Genomic DNA, 25,357 nt, shown 5'->3' with positions numbered 1-25,357 from the left:
GATCTTGTTTTGGATACCGGAGAGATGCCAATCGGAAAAGAAGAGCTTCCGGTTTGCAAAGATTTTTTGCTCGAGGCAGAAGGGATTCTGGTGGCATCATCTGAAAAATTTGGGCTTTTATATGGACTGCAAACTGACGGTTACCACCCATCGGAATCGAAACGACAGCCTTCTCTCTCTCCACATTAAATGCGCCCCACGTCGCATTCAATGTTGTGATGAGGGTCGTTGTTTTGAATGTGTCGTGCAATTAATGCTGTCAAAACAACGCCAGGTCAGCACACAACGCATTTAATGCGCCTGCCAGACGCTTTAACACGTGCAGAGCGCCTGACAGCGCGGAAATGGGCTCATTGAATCTCCAACCGTAAGGCACGGTAAGAAACGTTCGATGAATCCAGGTCGCTAGGATGATGATTGTCAGGTCATTTGGGCAAAGATTGTGCGAGGTCGTGTTCGCAAAAGGCCCTGTCCCGAGCTTCTTCCATTCAGGTCGAAATTGCCAAAACCTCCAATCGCGGCATGACTTAGTTTCCAAGGTTCGATCCTCAAACCTTAAAAACTAGGGGACTTCTGTTATGCCTGGGAAATCAAGGGCTGACGTGGGAAGTCACGTGATGAAGTGTGACCTGCTCCTGTCAGAACGATAAGTTCACGTCAGGCCTACCAGATGCTATGGAGCTCCCACGTGTCTATTTCCCTGCTCCAAATCGCGTGAAATCAGCTTGGGACGTGGGCAATGTGACGTAAAGCCGGATTATGTCCTGACATTCACACCAACCCATGGATTTAATGATGATTACATGCATTCATCTCGTTATAAAAAGAGGAAAACCCCTTCATTAAGGGGATTCGACCATTTTACACTTGAACTCTCTCTCTCTTGCAAACTTTGTATTTACTTTTCCTAATCATTTGTAAGTCATAGGACTTGCTACCTTAGCATCCGAACCACTTTAAAAAGCTCTCATTGCATTTATTCTACATTCTCTCCATAATCACATGTGTCCCTCGATCAATCAACGTTACGCACGTGTCGATTAGTTGGTGTTAAAATCACGCATCAACATGTTATTAGTTGATGCCGTATAATACAAGTGTGATGTTTTATGCTCGCCAACCCCATTTCATTATCGGTATCGGGATGTAGTATCTCCTTCATGTGGAAGACAGGAGCTGATGTTGCATCCAAAAATGTTCTCCTCCTGGCCAAAATGTATTGATAAAAGATTAGAATGCTACAAGTTTTATGAAGGTTCTAAAAGTTTTATGAACTTTGATTGGATCTAGATTTAGCTTATGGTTGGCCCAATTTGAGTAGCCCATATATAAGGTGGCCCATGATGTTAAGTTGGGCATGTATTAGCGCAGCTGTCTTTGAAGCCATGCTCTGGTTGGTGTGGTCCATTCCACTTGAAAACAGGTGTTAATATTCAAAATCCTTCTAAATTGTTCAAATCCATTTCAAACTCAAGCCTGTCAATTCTTCATTCATTAGTCAAGTCATTCGGTAAAGAGTCTGTTTAGATTATTCTGGAGAATCCTAATGGCTAGCCTAAAGTTTAATTTTTGTGCCTTGGTTGTATGCATGCTGGTCATAACTGCAACAAGGGTTCATGGCTTCGGCTGTCGCCGGGTGATCGATAAACTGGCTCCATGCCTTTGGTAACTGGAGAGAGATGGTAATGGTTCTGTGCCGGCGGCGGTGAGTTGCTGCGCCGGAGTCAAGGTCCTAAACTACACTGCCCAGACCACCGCGGCTCAAATATTGACTTGCCAATGCTTTCAAACCGTCACCAACTCAATCAATGGTATCAACTATAGTACTCTACTGAAGCTGGCCTTTCTACCAAATGTGGACTCAATGTCACCCCTCTTATGCCCTTTCCTTTCTCCTCATTTTCTTCATCTCGCACCTTACACTGCCGCCACCACCCCACCATTGCCATCTCTCCAGTTCCACTCTTCTAAATCTTATTAAAGAACCAAATCTAAACCACAAAATCAACCATAAATGAGAATACAACAAGCAATAAATCAGCCACATTTTTATTTCTTTTGTCCAAATTCAGAATTTTTTTTTACTTCTTCTCCAAGTTCTTAATGGCAGCGGTTGGAGTCACGTTTCGAAACCCAGCCGTGACATTGAACGTTGCTAGGCAGCTAAGCGAACTGATTGATGCAACCTAATCCCTCAAAAACACAGAATCGCATCACAACTCTTCCATCACAATTCACAGCCGTGGTTGGGGTTGGTCACCGGGCGCTGCAGGTGGGGTTCGATTGCGTGCGAGGGGTGGCGATGGGCGTGGAGTTTGGTTGTGCACGACCGGGTGGTGATGGGGAGCAAGATTGGCTGGGCACAACCGGTAGCCAAGATTTCTAGTTAGTGAATTCAAAATATGTAAGTTGATAACTTTAAAATAAAATATATACCGAAGTAATAAGTATAAGCAAAAATATTTTTAAAAGTTAAACATATCAAATTATCAATTTTATAATTGTCATATATTTAATTAACCAATATATTAGAATTTACATCACAACCATGGTTAGGGTTGGTCATTGGGCGCTACAGGTGGGGTTTGGTTGCGTGCGAGGGGTGACAATGAGGATGGAGTTTGTTTTTCCACGACGGGGTGATGTTGGAGGAGGAGGACGAGGGAGTGTGGGAGGGTTATTAATGGATTTCAAATAGATGATGGCGTAGTTTAATTAAACTTGTAATAGTTACTACCATAGTGTGATTATGAAATATCAAGGGTGGTAACTGATTTTCTCTCAATTTTGTAAGCATGGACCATAAATTTGGCCTGGACATTTATCTCTAGGCATCAAAATTAATTACTTATTAACATTTGTTTACCAGCTTGTTCTCTTTAATAATTCAATTTCCATTAACGGACTTGTAAAGCTCCAAGGAATTAACGTCAAAGGAATCCCCAAATTTTAATTTGTTCATCCAAACTCATTAATATAGAGCACATCAGCTGCTTTGGATGCTTTTTCTTCTTTTAATGGTTTTAAATCAAGGACAAATTTAAAGATAATATTTGCTTATGCTTTTTCTTCTTTTAGTGGTTTCAAATCAAGGGACAAATTTAAAGATAATATTGTTCTGCTTTTTCTTTTTTAATGGTTTCAAATCAAGGACAATTTAAAGATATATCTGCTTTTGGCTCCAACAAATATATTTTCGTATGAACATGCTGATCATTCGTCTTAGAGCATCTCCAGCCAATGATGCTCATTCATATAATAAAAAAGTAACTTTATTTATTTTTAAATATAAAGGATAAATTTTATTTAAATCCTATTGACTCTTTAAATTTTAAAAGAGATAATTTTTTTCAAGAAAGAAAGAGAATTAATAAATAAATTAGATTACAAAAATTAACTTCTAGATATAAAGGTTAAACTCAGTCTTAATTTATATTTAAAGAATAAAAAGTTTGTTAAATTCTTATTTTTATAGATTTATAAAAAGTTTGGATCCTATCTCTTATTAACCTGTAATTTGCCTCATTAAATACATTTCCATCGTTCATTGAGAGCATTAAAGTGGCTCAATTGTGACAACGTAAGTAAATTAATCCAACTGTTAACTAGACCCAATCTCGGACAATAGGATCCTAAAGAAATTTTCTATTAAACACCTTAATCTATTACGATAATTCTCACACTCATCTTCAAAGAAACTTCACCTCTTCTTATAATTTAATCAAGTCAAATTATCATGGCTACACTCTGGCTCTTCGACTGGCTGGTTTGGTGCTGTTGTCATGGTGGTGGTGCGCCATTGCCCAAGCTGCCATACTTGTGGTCAAGTGACAACCAGACTCGGGCCATGCATAAACTACGTCAAAACTGGCGGGGCTCTACCCGGGCTTGCTGCGCCGGGATCAAAGCACTTCGAGCGGCGGCCAAGACCACAGCTGACACCAGGGGCTGCAAGTGATAAAAGCGCTGTATCAGCCATCCCCGGCATCAACTACGGTATTGCAGCTGGGCTTCCTGGCAAGTGCGGTGTCAGCATCCCTTACAAGATCAGCCCATCAACTGACTGCAGCAGTAAACAAAATTTTTACACACAATTGTGAATATATATATATATTGCCTCATTATGGATTTTAATCCTTTATTAATTTTTTTTTTTTTTTTTGGTTGATGTGCAGCGTTAAGTACTGAGTTCGTGAAGAGAAGAATACTTCTCAGAAGCAAAATATATTATATGGATGGAATAAAGTGGGTGCGAAGAATCTGTATCTTCTCATCTAGGAGTACTCGTAGTGTTAATCTAAGTAATTGTATTTCTTTCCCTATCCTGTATCCCACATTTTATATTTGACTACAAGAGTAGACTACTTATTTTATGTATAAATGATCTTATCTTGATTTGGTTTATATTGAACATCCATTTGGCTGGTGCATTGTCTAGCTTCAGTTTAAAAAAGAAAAAAGGATAAAAAAAAATTGAAAAAAGGTAAAGAAATATCAATCATACCTGGCGCTCATATACAGATATACTTTTAGAAGCTAGACAGAGTGCTCATGAGAAAGGATATGGCTCTAAAAATTGTGGAAGACAAGAAGTTACACAAGTGTTGTGTGTGATTTTCACAAGCTCGAGTATCGCAAGGTTATAGCCAGATCCAGAATAAGCTCGACTCCACCGATTGTCGACCACGCATAAGCTCGTCGAGCTATAGCTTACCTAGCACAAGCTAGTTGCGACCAATCCTTACGGTCGTTCAATCAATTTACAGATAACTTCAAATCTCGGATATCGGAAGAATCAGATCGATGGCAATCTTTGCCCAATCATAGCGCCAATCGTGAGAATATCGAAGTTGCATTTCAATTTAATTTTAATCCATTTATTTTCGCTCTTCCTTTTATAAACTTTGTATATAAATCCCCTTACGATAAGGAAGGGGTTAGAAAACATTTCTAGGATTATAATTTAACCTCTTGCAGCAAATACAAAAAACAGTAGACGTACGCTCAAGAGCATCTCACCGAACTACTTTAAAAACTCTTTGTCATTGCTTTATACTGACATTATTATTCATTCATGTTGGTTATCCGTAATCACACACATTTATGCGCAGCAAAAACAAAGAAAACAATACAAGAACAATGGACATAAGATTTGCATTGAGTCTGAACCACTTTAAAAATCGTTTTCCTTGTGCAAGCTGTTTATTTGTGTTTATCATCAATCTATGATCATCTATGCTTCCAGATATCGATGTTGCAAAACATATTAAAGTGAGGGAATTTCATTTTCGTCCCAACAATTTCATTGAACACGAGTGTTTTGGTCCTTCCTTTGACACAACACATACAGTTAAGTATCGTTAATTGACTGAAAATTATTAAAATATAAAAATACCCTTCTAAAAAGCACTGAAAATGCATTATGCAAGTATGTATTTACTAAACTTCTATGGAAATGGTTTGTGTTTACATCAGTATTGTTTGTATAATGTACTTTTCATATATTTTAAATGGGTATTTTCATTATTTCAATACGATTAATTTTAAGTTGACAACGGTTTGTTAAGCTAAGGGACCAAAATAATAGTATTTGAAATGATGGTTAAAAATAGGTGGAAACTATAGGGATGAGATTGATCAACTCAAAGCATTGAATGTAGACATGAAAACTAAAATATTATTGTGTTGATTAGGCCTTGGTCGATCTTATCTTATAAGAAATTAGATTGGAGTATGCATATGCATTTCCTTGAACTTTCTCACATCAACTCATATTCGTATGTAGCTTTTTGTCATAGTTGCCCCCCCTTGGACACTCTTTACTAACTATTTATTTTATCGACTCTATTTGACCTAGAAAAACAGATAGTGGATCCACCATTGGCCACTGCTGGATAGTCAACAGAAAAATCTACCAATCACTCCCGAGAGCAAGCTAAATATAACCCGTGTAAGTGTCCACTGTAGAGTGCTACGAGGGGAAAAAGATGGTCCCGACAAGAGTGTTCATCCCCTATCAATTTGTCTCAATGCTATCCTTACAATTTTGCTATATCAAGCAAAAAATTTATAAAATTCATCACCATTGTTAGCTGATTATTGAATATGATGACTTTAATTATCTTCTGATATGTAGGTATGTGATATTTGGAATAAGAGTATTTTTATTAATTTTATTAAAGTTAACAATAAAAAATTTAAAGATCTTTGTAATTTAAATTTTTGGTAATATTTTTTTTAAATATATCCTTAAAGTAAAAGTCAGTGCGTGGGCCCGTGATAATTCACGCTACTTTACTTTGGGATCACCACCTAATATCTTATATCATCAACACCCCTGTATGGGAGCGACTAACAGCTAATCACCAAGAGAACAGGGAGGTGTGTGATCACACTGACACCACATACTTGTTTCTATTAATTTTCATTCTGAACCCTCAATTATTATTCTTTCCCACATTTCCGGTAAAGCACCGACATAGTATAACCTAGCCACCTCACACCACTTAATACTAACAAACAAATTCAGTGGAAACATATTACTCCACACTTTTTTAATCACAATAAATAATAAATCAGGAAATCCTTTGTAAGAGTTCATCGATTGACGCTGTTGTGGTGTAGATCGATGGGTGGCGCGCATCGTGGCTAAGCTGCTGTGCCACGCAGGTGGCACGACCACGAGATAAAAATTAATTACAAAAAAAAACACAACAAATAATAATAATAAAAGTTATATATAATATATATTATTATAATATATATTATATATATTATTATATATATAACCAAACCAAGCCTTACAAAAGAAACATGTAAATATGGATCAAGGTGGAATCTCACCTCAGAGGCATAGCATTATTGTAAATTATGATGATGAAAGATAATAAGAGTTGATAAGGCATCCCATGTTCTCAACTCCACTCAACTCCATGGTAGCGACTGCCACCGGAAATAGATTTGTGTTACAGAATTTTAGAAATTCCATTAGATTAGATTAGATTTGGTTGGGTCTTTAAAGTGTAAAACAAGAAAAATAGAGCTCCGCAGGAGCAAATCATATCAATCAAACTCCCTCAAAATCCAATATGTGTTCAATACACACATCACATACCACTCTATTATAAAGAGCTGTATTCAAAGATAACAGTAATTAAAGGTACAATGTAGACTACAAGAACAAGAAGCATATTGGTTGTTTTAAGTATGAATATAATTGCATTTACATACCATTTATTACAGAAGGTTCTTCAGCAACTGCCTTACCATCCTTTCGTAACAACAGTCAAGGTTGACAGATACTTATTCTTTTATTATTTGCTTTCATAAACATGTTGATTTTTCAACACTACTTGCAAACTCAAAGCACCCACTGAATCAGTCCATTCGCATCTTGGGGGAAGTAGCCACAGTTCCCTCATGTGTAACCCCACCAGAACTGCGACTGAACAAAAAAAAAAAAAGGTATTTAAGAACCCAGTCATCAGTAGAAATTCATTATTGATGCAAACATGAAAGACAAATTACCCCATCTGCAATGTGCCATTGCCGTGTAAAGGATGGATAGAAGGCTCATATGAGCAGTTTATGGCTGTAGGTGAAGCTTTGTTCGCCAGTTTCCCATGATTTAAGCACATCAATTTCTTCCAACTGTCCAACATTCACTTAACTAATAGAGCTAATCATATGGGGGAGAATTAAAAGTGGAGAGTAAACGTTTGATACCGATGAGGATTACAAATATGATGTGATGGGTTAGTAGAAGTTGAAGGTAGAGTTGTACAATAGTTGAGCAAGCATCTTACCTTCCTCTTAAGACAACGTTGGTTCCATTAACATTTCTTCTGCGCAAGTGAAAAGAAAGACAGTTTACGGTTGACAATAACTTTCATCTATATGTACACAAGTATGTAATAAGAGAAATAAAATTTTGATGAGCATATGTATAACTTCCTTGGAGTCGAAAGTCGATCAAGCTGGGACTGGGTCTGCATTCGATGATGTAGGGTAAAGAACTTAGTTAATACAGTCTGTCTACATATAGGGCATTTAAGATCGTTTGTGTCATGTTAAATCTCAAATAGCATGTAGTCTTATTTTTCAAGGAGTAAAAGAAGCAATAACACGAACAAATAAAAGCAAGAACGAGGGAGCTTTAAAATTCTGGTTGTTGTCTTGAATCATCTTCAGTTAAACATAAGTTCAATAGAAAATTTAATGACCTCAACCCACATAAAATAAAATGTCAAGCTCATCAACGGATATCAGGGTACCTTGAGTGACCTGATTGCCCCATGAAATGTCCAGCTGCCGCTCAAGCCGTTCAAGCTCTGCTATCCCCAGTTTCCTATATCTTCACCGAGAAGTGTCTACACAAAGCCAGTTAAGTCTTATAATTATATATAAATCAGAAAATAAAATGCAGGCGTCCAAGTGTTATATATATATATATTCACAATTGCTGGATGTTTAGCATAGTGAAATACCTTGGTGAGTGTTGTAGGTGCTCATATTTTGATTTAAGCTGTAAGTATCGTGGTAGTTGCTCTGCGAGATGGAATACACTAAAATTTGTCAATTTCATTATCGCAGGAGATTCTTAGAAAAAGTATAATCATATGAAATAGTGATCACTTAGTTATAATAAGCTTTACAAAAAGTAGAAACTAAGAGTAAACTAAAAAGAATTATTCACTGCATCAATACATTGCTAAACAGTGTGTTCACCAGTACTACTAGACATAACTCAATTACCTCTGTATCTTAGGTGGTTGGTTGCTTCCAGAGCTCCAAAACTAACTTTTCGTACTTGTCAATTGTCTGGCAACACTGAAAATAATGTAGACATAAAATCAGTAGTAGGCAGTTAGCATGATGCAAAATCTAACTAGAAAGGCGCATTTGTCTTAATAAAATGATAACAAGTTATGTGAAAAAAGCATCTAATAATAAAAATTCACACTGGGTAGCTTAGCAGAAAAGATTTTCACGTCTAATCAAACCAGGCACTCCAACTAAAAGGTTCCAAAATGACTTCAAACATCAAGTTAAATTTACCTTGGTTCTACACTGGGGTGCCCATAAGAGGCGCGTTAAGTAAAGGTGCGTTGCATTGCACCTCCTCTCCGCCAGGCACCGCTTGATGTGTGGTAGGGAATGGCGACTCAAGATTGGATTGGAGTCAAAAGCATATATTATGGTTCAACTTACAAATGAGCATTGGGGTGCCATTGACTGTGCTGGGGCGTAGTAATGTACTACCTAATCATCTTAATTCTTAAACATACCTCAATGAAAGAAATAAGCAATATTCCAATCATCCGAAACACAACATCAACTTGTTGAATGTACGTTGTAAACATACTTCATATCCAACACAATGCTGGTTATACTTCATACTCCATTAAATCCAAAACTCAAGTTTATACATAATTTAAACTTGACAATTACTTTCTCTATTCTTGAGCAATATGTGCAACATTAATTCGTATAAGATTTATTATAACTTGAAAAATTTCCACAAATCATGGCTAGATATCCGATAGTAAAGAAGTGTGATGATATTAAAATAAATCATTACAGCTCAGCTCTCCAAAGTTTTAATTAAACTGCATGAAGAATGATATCCACTCACGTCAAGATTAAACATCTATATTTAATTGTTAACATCTTATATCATAAATTCATAAATCCTATAAACTAAATAGACTTATATGAAGGAAAACAAAATTGTGTAAAGCTTAAAAAAAAAAAAGGCTGATGGTACAATTTGGGCCTTTTCAGGTTGAATTGATGATATGGTACTACCTATTTTAGGTGAAATACGCTATCGTGAGCCTAATTGCCATACCAAGTTCTAGCATAGTTTATAAGCATTGGTCCTAGCAGCTATGCAACCTATTTTGGATGAAGAATATGCTATTGTAAACCTAATGGTTATACTGAGTTTTAGACTTTGTTTATAAGCCTTGGTTTGGTGGATTGACCTCAAACATTTATAACTGTTATCAAAACGGGTTTACGATCCGATGGTATGATATGAGAAACCACCAGGTGAGGCCGAGGCTTGGTTTATGAGCCTTAGTCCCATTCAAATAAGCAACTGTGATGCACTTTGAGTAAAGCATGCAAGTTTACGTAAATGTAATGGTCAGATCCAGATAAAAGCATAGTTTATAAGTATTGGTTCCCTTAAACTAAACAGCTTGATGGTTTATGTAGGTTGAGCTCAGGTACTTATAATAGGTATAAAAGCAAACTTATGGTATGATAATACAATATGACAATCACGTAATGTTTAGTTTTATAAGTTTTCAACCCTTTAAAGTAAAAGATGCTTTCGTTGATCCTCTTGCATGTGCTAGTTTATAAATTAATCAGTACAGTTGTAAGGACTTGCTGTGAACAAGTTACACAAATGCATGTAATCTAAGATTCATGGAACCAGATTCTTTCATTCACTTTACTTTTGTTTTTTTCACCTAGAATCTTTGACACACGAATATGAAGTATCCAAAGGGTTCAGCAAGGAAACAGAACAATTTAATGGTACAATGTGACGTATTTTAGTAAACTTGATGATATAGTGTTAGACATTTGGATGAAGGATGCTTTTATGAAACTCAAAAGCAAATATACAAGTGCGAAGTCCCACTGAACATTTGGATTGATATATATATGTGTGTGTGTGTGTGTTTCTTTTCTTTCTTTTAACTTGTCTCAGTTTGGGAATTATGGTATATGGACTGAAGCCAACAGACGTTATGCGTTAAGATTTTGTCAGCTGAAGAAAGTTCAAATAAAGCTACAAGACAATGCATGACTGTATTATGACACGTTCATAATAACATGTACATAATTATGCAATGCATTATGTAATTTATTTTATATATANTTCTGCTTTTTCTTCTTTTAATGGTTTCAAATCAAGGACAAATTTAAAGATAATATCTGCTTTTGGCTCCAACAAATATATTTTCGTATGAACATGCTGATCATTCGTCTTAGAGCATCTCCAATGCCAATGATGCTCATTCATATAAATAAAAAAGTAACTTTATTTATTTTTAAATATAAAGGATAAATTTTTTATTTAAATCCTATTGACTCTTTAAATTTTAAAAGAGATAATACTTTTTTTCAAGAAAGAGAGAGAATTAATAAATAAAATGTATAGCAACTTGTAATATATTAATTAAAATTAGAATTAAGAAAAAAAATTAACTTTCTAGATATTGAGAGCTAAACTCACTCTTTAATTTATATTTAAACAATAAAAAGTTTGTTAAATTCTTATTTTTATAGATTTATAAAAGGTTTGGATCCTTTCAAAAGTAGATGCTCTTATAAACCTGATAATTTGCCTCATTAAATACATTTCCATCGTTCATTGAGAGCATTTAAAGTGGCTCAATTGTGACAACGTAAGCATTAAATTAATCCAATGTTAACTAGACCCCAATTCCTCGGACGCATATAGGATCCTATAAGGAATATTTTCTATATAAACACCTTAATCTATTACGATAATTCTCACACTCATCTTCAAAAGAAACTTCCAACTCTCTCTTATAATTTAATCAAGTCAAATTATCATGGCTAACCCTCTGGCTCTTCGACTGGCTGGTTTGGTGCTGTTGTGCATGGTGGTGGGTGCGCCCATTGCCCAAGCTGCCATCACTTGTGGTCAAGTGACAACCAGACTCGGGCCATGCATAAACTACGTCAAAACTGGCGGGGCTCTACCCCGGGCTTGCTGCGCCGGGATCAAAGCACTTCGAGCGGCGGCCAAGACCACAGCTGACACCCAGGCGGCCTGCAAGTGCATTAAAAGCGCTGTATCAGCCATCCCCGGCATCAACTACGGTATTGCAGCTGGGCTTCCTGGCAAGTGCGGTGTCAGCATCCCTTACAAGATCAGCCCATCAACTGACTGCAGCACGTAAACAAAATTTTTACACACAATTGTGAATATATATATATATATTGCCTCATTATGGATTTTAATCCTTTATTAATTTTTTTTTTTTTTTTTTTTTTGGTTGTTATGTGCAGCGTTAAGTACTGAGTTCGTGAAGAGAAGAAATACTTCTCAGAAGCAAAATATATTATATGGATGGAATAAAGTGGGTGCGAAGAATCTGTATCTTCTCATCTAGGGAGTACTCGTAGTGTTAATCTAAGTAATTGTATTTCTTTCCCTATACCTTGTATCCCACATTTTATATTTGACTACAAGAGGTAGACTACTTATTTTATGTATAAATGATCTTATCTTGATTTGGTTTATATTGAACATCCATTTGGCTGGTGCATTGTCTAGCTTCAAGTTTAATAAAAGAAAAAAGGATAAAAAAAAATTGAAAAAAGGTAAAGAAATATCAATCATACATGGCCGCTCATATACAGATATACTTTTAGAAGCTAGACAGAGTGCTCATGAGAAAGGATATTGGCTCTAAAAATTGTGGAAGACAAAAGAAGTTACACAAGTGTTGTGTGTGATTTTTCCACCAAGCTCGAGTATCGCAAGGTTATAGCCAGATCCAGAATAAGCTCGACTCCACCGATTGTCCGACCCAGCATAAGCTCGTCGAGCTATAGCTTGACCTAGCACAAGCTAGTTGCGACCAATCCTTACGGTCGTTCAATCAATTTACAGATAACTTCAAATCTCGGATATCTCGGGAAGAATCAGATCGATGGCAATCTTTGCCCAATCATAGCGCCCAATCGTGAGAATATCGAAGTTGCATTTCAATTTAATTTTAATCCATTTATTTTCGCTCTTTCCTTTATATAAACTTTGTATATAAATCCCCTTAAACGATAAGGAAGGGGTTAGAAAACATTTCTAGGATTATAATTTTAACCTCTTGCAGCAAATACAAAAAACAGTAGACGTACGCTCAAGAGCATCTCACCGAACTACTTTAAAAATCTCTTTGTCATTTGCTTTATACTGCATTTATTATTCATTCACTGTTGGTTATCCGTAATCACACACATTTATGCGCAGCAAAAACAAAGAAAACAATACAAGAACAATGGACATAAGATTTGCATTGAGTCTGAACCACTTTAAAAATCGTTTTCCTTGTGCAATTGCTTGTTTTAATTTGTGTTTATCATCAATCTATTGATCCATCTATGCTTCCAGATATCGATGTTGCAAAACATATTAAAGTGAGAGAATTTCATTTTCGTCCCAACAATTTCATTTGAAACACGAGTGTTTTGGTCCTTTCCTTTGACACAACACATACAGTTAAGTATCGTTAATTGACTGAAAATTATATTAAAAATATAAAAATACCCTTCTAAAAAGCACTGAAAATGCATTATGCAAGTATGTTTATTTACTAAACTTCTATGGAAATGGTTTGTGTTTACATCAGTATTGTTTGTATAATGTACTTTTCATTATATTTTAAATGGGTATTTTCATTATTTCAATACGATTAATTTTTAAGTTGACAACGGTTTGTTAAGCTAAGGGACCAAAATAATAGTATTTGAAATTAGTATGGTTAACATAATAGGTGGAAACTATAGGGATGAGATTGATCAACTCAAAGCATTGAATGTAGACATGAAAACTAAAATATTATTTGTGTTGATTAGGCCTTGGTCGATCTTATCTTATAAGAAATTAGATTGGAGATATGCATATGCATTTCCTTGAACTTTCTCACATCAACTCATATTCGTATGTAGCTTTTTGTCATTAGTTGCCCCCCCTTGGACACTCTTTACTAACATTATTTATTTTTATCGACTCTATTTGACCTAGAAAAACAGATAGTGGATCCACCATTGGCCACTGCTGGATATGTCAACAGAAAAATCTACCAATCACTCCCGAGAGCAAGCTAAATATAACACGTGTAAGTGTCCACTGTAGAGTGCTACGAGGGGCCAAAAAGATGGTCCCGCAAAAGAGTGTTCATCATCCTATCAATTTGTCTCAAATGCTATCCTTACAATTTAATGCATATATTCAAGCAAAAAATTTATAAAATTCCATCACCAATTAGATTTAGCTGATTATATATGAATATGATGACTTTAATTATCTTCTGATAATTGTAGTTAACTGTTGATATTTAATAGATGAATAAGAGTATTTTTATTAATTTTATTATAAAAGTATAACAAATAAAAAAAATTTAAAAGATTTCTTTTGTTAATTTTTAAATTTTATGTGTAATAATTTTTTTTTAAAATATTATCCTTAAAAGTATAAAATGATCAGGTTGCGTGGGAGCCACGTGAAATAATTACACTGCTACTTTAACTTTGGAAGATGCCCACCCCACCCTGAACCGTCATCAATCAAAACCCCTTGTATGGGAATGCGACTAAAGGGAACAGGAGAGGTGTGGTGATCACACTGACACCACATTTACTTGTTTCTATCAATTTTCACTGAACCCCTCAATTATTATTCTTTACCACAATTTCCGTCAAAGCACCGCATGATATACCTAGCCACCATCACCACTTAATACTAACAAACAAATTCAAGTGGAAACATATTACTCCACACTTTTTTAAATCACAATAAATAAATAAATCAGGAAATCCTTTGTAATTGAAGTTCATCGATTGACGCTGTTTGTGGTGTAGATCGATGGGTGGCGCGCTCATCGTGGCCTAAGCTGCTGTGGCCACGCAGGTGGCACGACCACAGATGATAAAATTAATTTACAAAAAAAACACCAAATATAATAATAAAAGTTATATATATATATATATATAATATATATATATATATATAATATATATATATAACCAACACCTTACAAAAGAACATGTAAATATGATCAAGGTGGAATCTCACTCTCAGAGGCAATAGCATTATTGTAAATTATGATATGATAAAGGAATAATAGAGTTGATAAGGCATCCATGTTCTCAACTCCACTCACTCCATGGTAGCGACTGCCACCCGGAAATAGATTTGTGTTTACAGAATTTTAGAAATCCTTAGATTAATTAATTTGGTTGGTCTTAAAGTGTAAAACAAGAAAAATAGAGCTCCGCAGGAGCAAATCATATCAATCAAACTCCCCTCAAAATCCATATTGGTTCAATACACACTCACATACCACTCTATTATAAAGCTGTTATTCAAAGATAACAGAATTACATAGGTACTATGTAGACTACAAGAAAGAAGCATATTGGTTGTTTTAATTATGATATAATTGCATTTACATACCATTTATTACAGAAGTTCTTCAGCAACTGCCAATTACCATCCTTTCGTAACAACAGTCAGGTTGACAATACTTATTCTCTATATTATTTGCTTTCATAAACATTGTTGATTTTTCAACACTACTTGCAAACCAAAGCACCCCACTGGAATCAGTCCATTCGCATCTTGGGGTGAAGTAGCCACAGTTCCCTCATGTGTAACCCCACCAGAACTGCGACTGAAACAAAAAAAAAAAAGGTATTTAAGAACCCAGTCATCAGTAGAAATTCATTATTTGATGCATAACATGAAAGACAAATTACCCCATCTGCAATGTGCCATTGCCGTGTAAAGGATGGATAGAAGGCTCATACTGCAGTTTTATGGCTGTAGGTGAGCTTTGTTCGCCAGTTTCCCATGATTTAAGTCTGACATCAATTTCTTCCAACTGTCCAACATTCACCTTAACTAATAAGAGCTAATCATATGGGGGAGAATTAAAAGTGGAGAGTAAACGTTTGATAACCGATGAGGATGTACAAATAATTGATGATGAGGGTTAGTAGAAGTTGAAGTTGAGCAAGCTCTTACCTTCCTCTTTAGACAACGTTGGTTTCCATTAACATTTCTTCCTCGCAAGTGAAAAATGAAAGACAGTTTACGGTTGACAATAACTTTCATCTATATGTACACAAGTATGTATATAAGAGAAATTAAAATTTTGATGAGCATAGTATACCTTCCTTTGGAGTTCAGAAAGTCGATCAAGCTGGGACTGGGTCTGCTTCGTAATAGTAGGGTAAAGAACTTAGTTTAATACAGTCTGTCTACATATAGGTCATTTAAGATCGTTTGTGTCATGTTAAATCTCAATAGCAGTATCTATTTTTTCAAGGAGTAAAAGAAGCAATAACACGAACAATAACAAGAACGAGGGAGCTTTAAAATTCTGGGTTTGTCTTGAATCATCTTCAGTTAAACATAAGTTCAATAGAAATTTAATGACCTCAACCCACATCAAAATATAACATGTCAAGCTCATCAACCGGATATCAGGATACCTTGAGTGACCTGACTTGCCCCACTGAAATGTCACTGCCGCTCAACGTTCAAGCTCTGCTATCCCCAGTTTCCTATATCTTCACCGAGAAGTTGTCTAACACAAGCCAGTTAATCTTTATATTATACTATAAATCGAAAATAAAATGCAGGCCGTCCAGTGTTATATATATATATATTCACATTGCTGGATGTTTAGCATGTGAATACCCTCTGTGAGTGTTGTAGTGCTCATATTTTGATTTAAGCTGTAAGTATTCGTGGTAGTTGCTCTGCGAGATGGAATACACTAAAATTTGTCAATTTTCATTATCGCAGGAGTTCTTAGAAAAAGTATAATCATATGACAAGTGATCACTTAGTTATATAATAAGCTTTCAAAAAGTAGAACTAAGAGTAAACTAAAAAAAGAATTTATTCACTGCTCAATACATTGCTAAACAGTGTGTTCACCAGTACTACTAGACATTAACTCAATTACCTCTGTATCTTTAGGTGGTTGGTTTGCTTCCAGAGCTCCAAAACTATCTTTCGTACTTGTCATTGTCTTGGCAACACTGAAATTAATTAGACATAAAATCAGTAGTAGGCAGTTAGCATGGATCAAAATCTAACTAGAAAGGCAGCATTTTGCTCTTAATAAATGATAACAAGTTATGTGAAAAAAGCATCTAATTAAAAAACATTCACTGGGTTAGCTTAAGCAGAAAGATTTTCCGTCTAATCAAACCAGGCACTCCAACTAAAAGGTTCCAAAATGACTTCAAACATCAAGTTAAATTACCCTTGTTCTACACTGGGGTGCCCTATAAGGCGCGTTAAGAAAGGTGGTTGCATTGCACCTCCTCTCCGCCAAGCACCGCTTGATGTGTGGTAGGGAATGGCGACTCAAGATTGGATTGGAGTCAAAAGCATATATCTATGGTTCACCTTACAATGAGCATTGGGGTGCCATTGACTGTGCTGGGGCGTAGTTAATGTACCACTTAATCATCTTAATTCTTAACAACCTCATGAAAGAATAATATGCAATATTCCAATCAATCCAGAAACACAACATCAACTTGTTGAAATGTACGTTGTAAACATACTTCATATCCAACACAATGCTGGTTATAACTTCATACTCCATTAAATCCAAAACTCAAGTTTATACATAATTTAACTTGACAATTACTTTCTCTATTCTCTGAGCAATATGTGCAACTAATTTATCGTATAAGATTTATTATAACTTGAAAATTTCCACAAATTCATGGCTATATCCGAATATAAGAAGTTTTGACTTGATATTAAAATAATCCATTACAGCTCAGCTCTCCAAAGTTTTATATTAAACTGCATGAGAATATTACACTCATGTCAAGATTAACATCTATATTAATTGTTACATCTTATATCATAAATTCATAAATCCTATAAACTAAATAGACTATATGAAGGAAAACAAAATTGTGTAAAGCTTAAAAAAAAAAAGGCTGATGGTACAATTTGGGCCTTTCAGTTAATTGATGATATGGTACTACCTATTTTAGGTGAAATACGCTATCGTGAGCCTAATTGCCATACCAAGTTCTAGCATAGTTTATAAGCATTGGTCCTAGCAGCTATGCAGCCTATTTTGGATGAAGAATATCTATTGTAAGCCTAATGGTTATACTGAGTTTTAGACTTTGTTTATAAGCCTTGGTTTGGTGGATTGACCTCAAACATTTATACTGTTATCAAACGGGTTTACGATCCGATGGTATGATATGAGAAACCACCAGTGAGGCCGAGGCTTGGTTTATGACCTTAGTCCCATTCAAATAAGCAACTGTGATGCACTTTGAGTAAAGCATGCAAGTTTACGTAAATGTGGGTCAGATCCAGATAAAAGCATAGTTTATAAGTATTGGTTCCCTTAAACTAACAGCTTGATGGTTTTGTAGGTTGAGCTCAGGTACTTATAATAGGTATAAAAGCAAACTTATGGTATGATAATACAATATGACAATCACGTAATGTTTAGTTTATAAGTTTTCAACCCTTTAAAGTAAAAGATCTTTCGTTGATCTCTTGCATGTGCTAGTTTATAAATTATCAGTACAGTTTAAGGACTTGCTGTGAACAAGTTACACAATGCATGAATCTAAGATTCATGGAACCAGATTCTTTCATTCACTTTCTTTTGTTTTTTCACCTAGAATCTTTGACACACGAATATGAAGTATCCAAAGGGTTCAGCAGGAAACAGAACAATTTAATGGTACAATGTGACGTATTTTAGTAAACTTGATGATATAGTGTTAGACATTTGGATGAAGGATGCTTTTATGAAACTCAAAGCAAATAACAAGTGCGAGTCCCACTGAACATTTGGATAGATATATATATATGTGTGTGTGTGTGTGTTTTTCTTTCTTTCTTTTAACTTGTCTCAGTTTGGTATATGGACTGAAGCCAACAGCGTTATGCGTTGAGATTTTGCAGCTGAAGAAAGTTCAAATAAAGCTACAAGACAATGCATGACTGTATTATGACCCGTTCATATAACATGTACAAATTATGCAATGCATTATGTAATTTATTTTATATATACATATTGTTTCTCATTTTTCTTAACTCAGAACGAACACCACAACAATCCCATCTGCCACCTCATTACTTAAACTTTTATCTATTTAAGAATTCTACTTACGGGTTCATGCCCTAATCTCTCTGGAAAATATTGCACCTGCACCCCATACTTAATATACTTAATTTAATATTAAGAAAAAATCATTTAAATTCATTTCAATTTCTAAAACAGTAAACCATAAAGCATAACTTACTAGTATAGTTAGTTTTTGAATTATATATATATTTGAACATTGATTATTAAATAGGTTTATATATATATACTTTGTGTACATAATTTTCCTTTTATTTCCAATTTAAAATACATTAAAAAATGGATTTTAAATTTTTTACTATATAGGTTTCACTTGTTAACTATGAATGAATTCAAATGAACTAATGACATAATACACACAATGAACCACAATTTTGGTAATTTTATAGCACCATTGAAGTGATTTTAGATGCTTAGAAGAACCTTTGAAAACCGAGACTTAAACCGGAAAATTTCTAGTCTAATACTCTACGATTACAAAAATGAAGAGCTTTGATTCATGCATGCCGATTTCAATTCCTCAGTGATCACCAGATCCAATGAAAAAATAAATAAATTTACTGAACATGGTTTTTGGTTCAGGAAGACAAAAAAGACAGGAAAGGAAACGAAAAACAATGAAAACAAAAGAAAAAAGGCATAAATATGAAAGGGAGATTTAAATTCTTATGCAACCTTGTAATTCTAATGCATCTGTTCCTTTACTACTATTGATCTTTTCATTACTGATTATTTTATGTATTAAATCTCTTGACATAGATTTTTGCCATAAAATCCTGCTAGTATATGGCTAAATGCATTCCAGTTAAATATTGATCAAATTACTTGGTATTTTATCATCATTGAAGCGGGTATAGGTAACAGATTTGAAGCTTTTGAGCCAATGAGTGAAATACTTCTTTCCACAGAGAAAGCTATAATCCTCCTCAGCACTTCTTAAAATCAAAATCAAAATCAAAGAGAAAGTAAGCAATAAAGTTGAAACTTTAATTTGTAAATTTTTATATATGAATAGACATAGATCATCAAGTACGTAAACATCTGGAATAGCTTTCTTTGGATATTTTACCTTTTTAAAATAAATGGCAGTACTTTGAATGAGCCACTGGAAATTCTAATTTAGACTATTTATTTCTGTCCAAGACAAAGAAGACATCACGTTCCCCTAATAGAAATAATAATGAATATATATATATATATATATATATATATATATATGTGTGTGTGTGTGTGTGTGTGTGTATAAAAGCTCAGATCTCAGAAAACATCAAAATCCCACATCAAAATCTAAACAAGTAATACAAGAGAGAAGAGACTGTTAATTTTTTTTCCGATCAAAGACCAGAAAGTGCACCATATTAATCAAAAAACGAAAAACAAAAAACAAAAATGACATGTTAAGTAATTCTAATTCATCAACCAATCAAAGTACCCACATCACCAAGAAAAAAAAAAACACAGTGATAATAACGTTAACAATCAACAAATCCACACGAAATCTTAGCAAAATAGATGTATACAAAGAAAGAACGTACTTGGAAATGCTTGAGAACTCATAGAGTTTGCCACGGCTAGAGAATATGATAAGAGCAACCTCAGCTCACATAAAACTGAGAGCTCATAAGCCTTCTTTAACAATCCATTTCTTCTCTTTGCAAAAGTCACCTGCCGATTTATCTTGTTCTCTTCCTTCTCAGCTCCACTCTTCCCCCCCCCATCACTACATTTTTATCAGTTACTTGTTTTTTTTAATTATAAATCAATTGTAACAACCAAAAAGAAGGATTTGATCTTCTTTTTAATATTTTTTTTTTCCGCTTCTTGGTTGGCAAGAAGCTATTCTGTTTCTGAAGAGAGAAGGTACTAAATATAAGTTTATAAAGAAAGAAAGAGAAAGAGAGACAGTTAAGGGAGATAATTAAAGTGGTGGGGGGAATTTCATTTGTGCTTTGTTGTGTCTCTCTCCTTCGTGCGTTTCAGATACTACTATACTACTAACTCATCACACTTTTTTTTTTTTTTTTTTTTTTGCCCCCCTGACAAATCGTGCATTTCATTAGACAACCTTGCATCATGAGTTTAAGATTTTTACCCGTCGATGCCACATGCCACCTCAGTACTATTATTTTTCTTAGGTTGGCTATACTACTCCTTTAATAACATCATATTTCCATACCTTCATGGTGAAGTTCAAGTGGATTTAATCTTAAATAATTGGATAAAGCTCTCCATGTATAAGAACATTTCAATTCTTTCCTAAGTTTGTTTAAAAACTAATGGTGAAAAAGCAAAAGAATGTTCTATAAGCTCCTAAGTTTGAGTCTTCCAAACATTAATAGGGATGACTATTGGAATTCTTACCCGACTGACAGTTTTAAGATCCTAGAACTTTAGTTGAAATGTGCACAAAATGGTAAAGACACTCGGTGATAAAAAAACAAAAAACAAAAATGTTTGTTTTTTCTTTCAACTAGTCAGAATAAAGAGATAGTACAATCAACAAAGAGAGAATGGGGAAGGGAGGTAGAGGAGGGGTCGTGATGAAATGAAATATCAGAGATTGGATTCCAACATTGCCCTTCATCGATAAAGTTGCCATGTCCCATAGCCTTCTTCTTCTCAACAAAATAACATTTGAAATCATCATCATGTATCAAGTATACATACCAATATATATATTCTTTCAACAATGATATTTAATTAATTTGATTAGTTAACTGGATAATCATATATCATGTTGGACAGAGCAGAATTGGTTTTTTTTTTTTTTTTTAATAACCGAAGTGTTTATGTCAAGTCGCACGTATCCAAACTAATCTTGCGATAAATGACTCTCCAGCTGATTTGAACATAATAAGTCAATAAAAAAAGTAAGTTTTCTTGACCATCAGACTAACTCCTTGAGATTGAACAGCTTGATTTCAATAAGACAATGTCTTTTTTTCTTGGGTGGCAATTGTAATTTGAAAATGAAAATAATATCCAAATTAACAAGGGTATGAAATTAATTAATAGATTGTGCAACGTGGTGAGATGCATTGCCATAAAAAGTGTTAAAATAAAGTTTTAATAACAGTAAAAAAACCTCATTTTATATATCCGTACAACGAGTAAATCAAAGTTTCAAACGCTAATTTTTGGTTTAATTTTATTCATTATGGTGAACGTCATCATTTAATTAATATAAGTTATCATAATAAAGGCCATGAGATCGAGGGACAGGGAGTCAGCAAGCACATGTCTGAACTTTGAACTTCAACTAACAAACAAAATAGAACAAAAGAACAGAGGAGTTGTGTGGTTAAAAACAATTGAATATGGATGAAGATTATTATTGGGAAAGAATAGAATACTGTTAGTGATTATGATATCGAATTGACTGTATGTTTGAAGTGACTGCTCAAAGCCTGTATCGCAAGAAACGATAACCAAAAGAAAAACGAGAAAAGACCTAAAGATAAAAGCATTGCGGTCACAATCTTGAGCAGACCGATGCCCAGAACCTCAACAACGTGTCGACCTATCATTCCTTGCCTTTTAACTTCTGAAAACGAACATTAATGTTTCGCTCAGGCTTTTCCTTGCTCGTGTCCACTTCTCATTTACTACTTGAGCTAAATACTTTTTCGTCCTTTGTTTTCCCAGTCAACATAGTCAAGGACAGTTTTTTTAAATACTATAATTTTAGTCCTAGGATTTAACAGGCGTTAGGGTAAATTTAACAGGAGGTTAGCAAAGAATCAATCAAACCACCAAAACCCAACAAATACCACAAATTCAAACTCAAAAATCTATAAAACTCCAGTTTTTTTGCAGAAATACTACCATTAAAGACATCCTCCAAATTTAAAGCTCAATAGGGAAAGCCCATCATAGAACGCACACATATTTTTTCACTCTTTTCCTCCCCTCTATCCTACAAGAAAACCCATGATAGAAAATCAAACAAATGCAGTAAACTCTTCAAAGATGATCATATTGGTAAGACTTTAAGAGGGCGTTTGGATCATATAATATTTTATTATAGGGGTATATTATATTAATTAAAAGAAAGATCACCTTAAAAATTATTGAAAATCACCCCCACCCACCCCAAGCCACTGCCAACAGTCAACTACCACCGTCGACAGTCGACAAAATGGAGCATGAGTGGTTGTATATGGTCAGTCGTGTGCCGGCAAAGCCGTAAATGGCCATGGATCACAAATCCATGGCTGAAAAAGGGCCACAGATCTGGTCGTGAAACAGCCATAGAAACGCCAGATCTGGCCGTTTCCGATCATGAATCTGTGATTCATGGCTCGAAAAAGGCTTTATCGGCGCACGATCGGCAAGATCTCACTGATCATGCACCATTACGGTGACTAACGCCAATAGCTTCACATAAAACTGAGAGCTCATAAGCCTTCTTTAAAACATGTTATTCTGTTTCTGAAGAGAGTAGGTACTAAATATAAGTTTATAAAGAAAGAAAGAGAAAGAGAGACAGTTAAGGAACATAAGTTAAAGTGAGTAGGGGGAATTTCATTTGTGCTTTGTTGTGTCTCTCTCCTTCGTGCATTTCAGATACTACTATTACTACTAACTCATGATCACTTATCTTTTTTTTTTTTTTTTTTTTTTTTTTACTTTTTACTTTTGTCCTTTTTTAATTTTTTTCCTAATACAATCGCTGCATTTCATTAGACAACCTTAGCATTCATGAGTTTAAGATTTTTACCTGTCGATACCACATACCACCTCAATACTATTATTTTTCTTAGGTCGGCTATACTACCCCTTTAATAACATCATATTTCCATACCTTCACGGTGAAGTTCAAGTGGGTTTAATCTTAAATAATTGGATAAAGCTCTCCATGAATAAGAACATTTCAATTCTTTCCTGAGTTTGTTTAAAAACTAATGGTGAAAAAGTAAAATGAGGTTTCATGAGCTCTTAAGTTCGAGTCCTCCAAACATTAATACGAATGACTATTGGGGGCTCCTACCTGACCGAGAGTTTTAAGATCATGGAACTTTAGTTGATGTGTGCACAAAATGGTACAAACACTCTGGTGATCAAAAAACAAAAAACAAAAGTGTTTGTTTTTTCTTTCAACTAGTCAGAATAAAGAGACAGTACAATCAACAAAGAAAGGAATGGGGAAGGGAGGTAGAGGAGGGGTCGGGATGAAATGAAATGGCAGAGATTGAATTCCAACATTGCCCTTCATCGATAAAGTTGCCATGTTAGGCATAGCCTTCTTCTTCTCAGTAAAATGACATTTGAAATCATCATCATTGTTGATGCGTGATTTTGACACCAACTATTCGCACATGTGAAATACTGAGTGGGCTCAGAAGTCACACGTGGCCGCTGTCGACAGTCGACAAAATGGAGCATGAGTGGTTGTATATGGTTGGCCGCGTTCCATCAAAGCCGTAAATGGCCATGGATCACAAATCCATGGCTGAAAAGGCCACATATATGGTCGTGAAACAGCCATAGAAACACCAGATACCGTTTTCGATCATGAATCTGTGATTCATGGCTTGAAAAGGCCTTATCGGCGTACGATCGACAAGATCTCGCTGATCATGCACCATTACGGTGACTAACACCATTAGCTGGCGATGGTCATGGGTGGCTATGGGTATTTTGTTAATTTTTAAACTTTTTTGTGATTGAGGTGTTTTAGTTAATTTCTCAAATGTAGGGGGTTGGGTAATTGTTATTTGGTAGAAATTTGAGGGCAATTGTGTCCGAAATGGTTTTTAATTAAAGGCAAAATGGGTAGAAAAATCAGATTACCCCGGTAATGTTTTAATTATACCCCATAAAGTTAATAAGATTACCCCCCACATTATCAACAGTAAACACAATTTGCAGTAAAAGAGTACCATAATATTTTATTACTTGCAAACCAAACATCGGAATCTTGCAAAATAAACAAAGACTACCCCCGTTATCTTATATACCCTCGATCCAAATAGCTCCTAAAGGTAAATTGTTTTAAGTCTTCATTGATTGAATTGTAGGTTTAAAGGGTAATATTGTTATGTACACCAAATTATGGATGAGATAATAATATTATGTTCTGTCAACTGAAATTTCAAAACATTGTCCTTGATTAAGTTGAGTGAAAGCACGAGGATGAAAAAGTAATTAACCTTTAGAAAATACTTCAAAATTCATATGTAGATTATATGGAAAATGGAAACGATGGAAAGGGAATGGCTCTATCCTATCAATTTCAACTTTTTAGCCAATCGTGTTGTGCAGAACCCGACCTTCACATCCATCCCACCCCCGACCCATTGCCACTGCCCTTTTCACTTTCACTTTCACTTTCTTTTTCGTCCAACCATTTGATGCAGATGTTTGCAACTATCAAATGAATAGCTATGTATGTTGAGATATTTTATGATTTGAAGGAGAATAATAAACTAAGAGTTGATTTA

At 34.9% G+C, this 25,357-nt stretch overlaps 1 protein-coding gene and 2 pseudogenes across 1 annotated transcript; 2 read left to right on the top strand and 1 right to left on the bottom strand.

The window, feature by feature from the left end:
- The first annotated feature begins 253 nt into the window (after positions 1–253).
- Positions 254–4,348, top strand: LOC116130485 (annotated as a pseudogene).
- Positions 4,349–11,466: 7,118 nt separating this feature from the next.
- Positions 11,467–12,288, top strand: LOC116130510 (non-specific lipid-transfer protein 1-like). The gene is made up of 2 exons (XM_031416245.1): positions 11,467–11,941; positions 12,055–12,288. Exons 1-2 carry the CDS (start codon positions 11,595–11,597, stop codon positions 12,065–12,067), a joined length of 360 nt encoding a protein of 119 aa, XP_031272105.1. The 5' UTR covers positions 11,467–11,594; the 3' UTR covers positions 12,068–12,288.
- A 3,028-nt stretch (positions 12,289–15,316) lies between these two features.
- Positions 15,317–20,632, bottom strand: LOC116130514 (annotated as a pseudogene).
- Between the last annotated feature and the right edge of the window lie 4,725 nt (positions 20,633–25,357).

This window comes from Pistacia vera, unplaced genomic scaffold (genome assembly GCF_008641045.1).
Source record: "Pistacia vera cultivar Batoury unplaced genomic scaffold, PisVer_v2 Contig222, whole genome shotgun sequence".
NCBI lineage: Eukaryota > Viridiplantae > Streptophyta > Magnoliopsida > Sapindales > Anacardiaceae > Pistacia > Pistacia vera.
Note: the sequence above shows the minus strand (reverse complement) of the source record. Positions and strands in the feature narration are given on the sequence as shown.

What these genes read in the sequence shown, in the direction of transcription:
- LOC116130510 (XM_031416245.1), top strand. Translation starts at nt 11,595, where the DNA reads ATGGCTAACCCTCTGGCTCTTCGACTGGCTGGTTTGGTGCTGTTGTGC.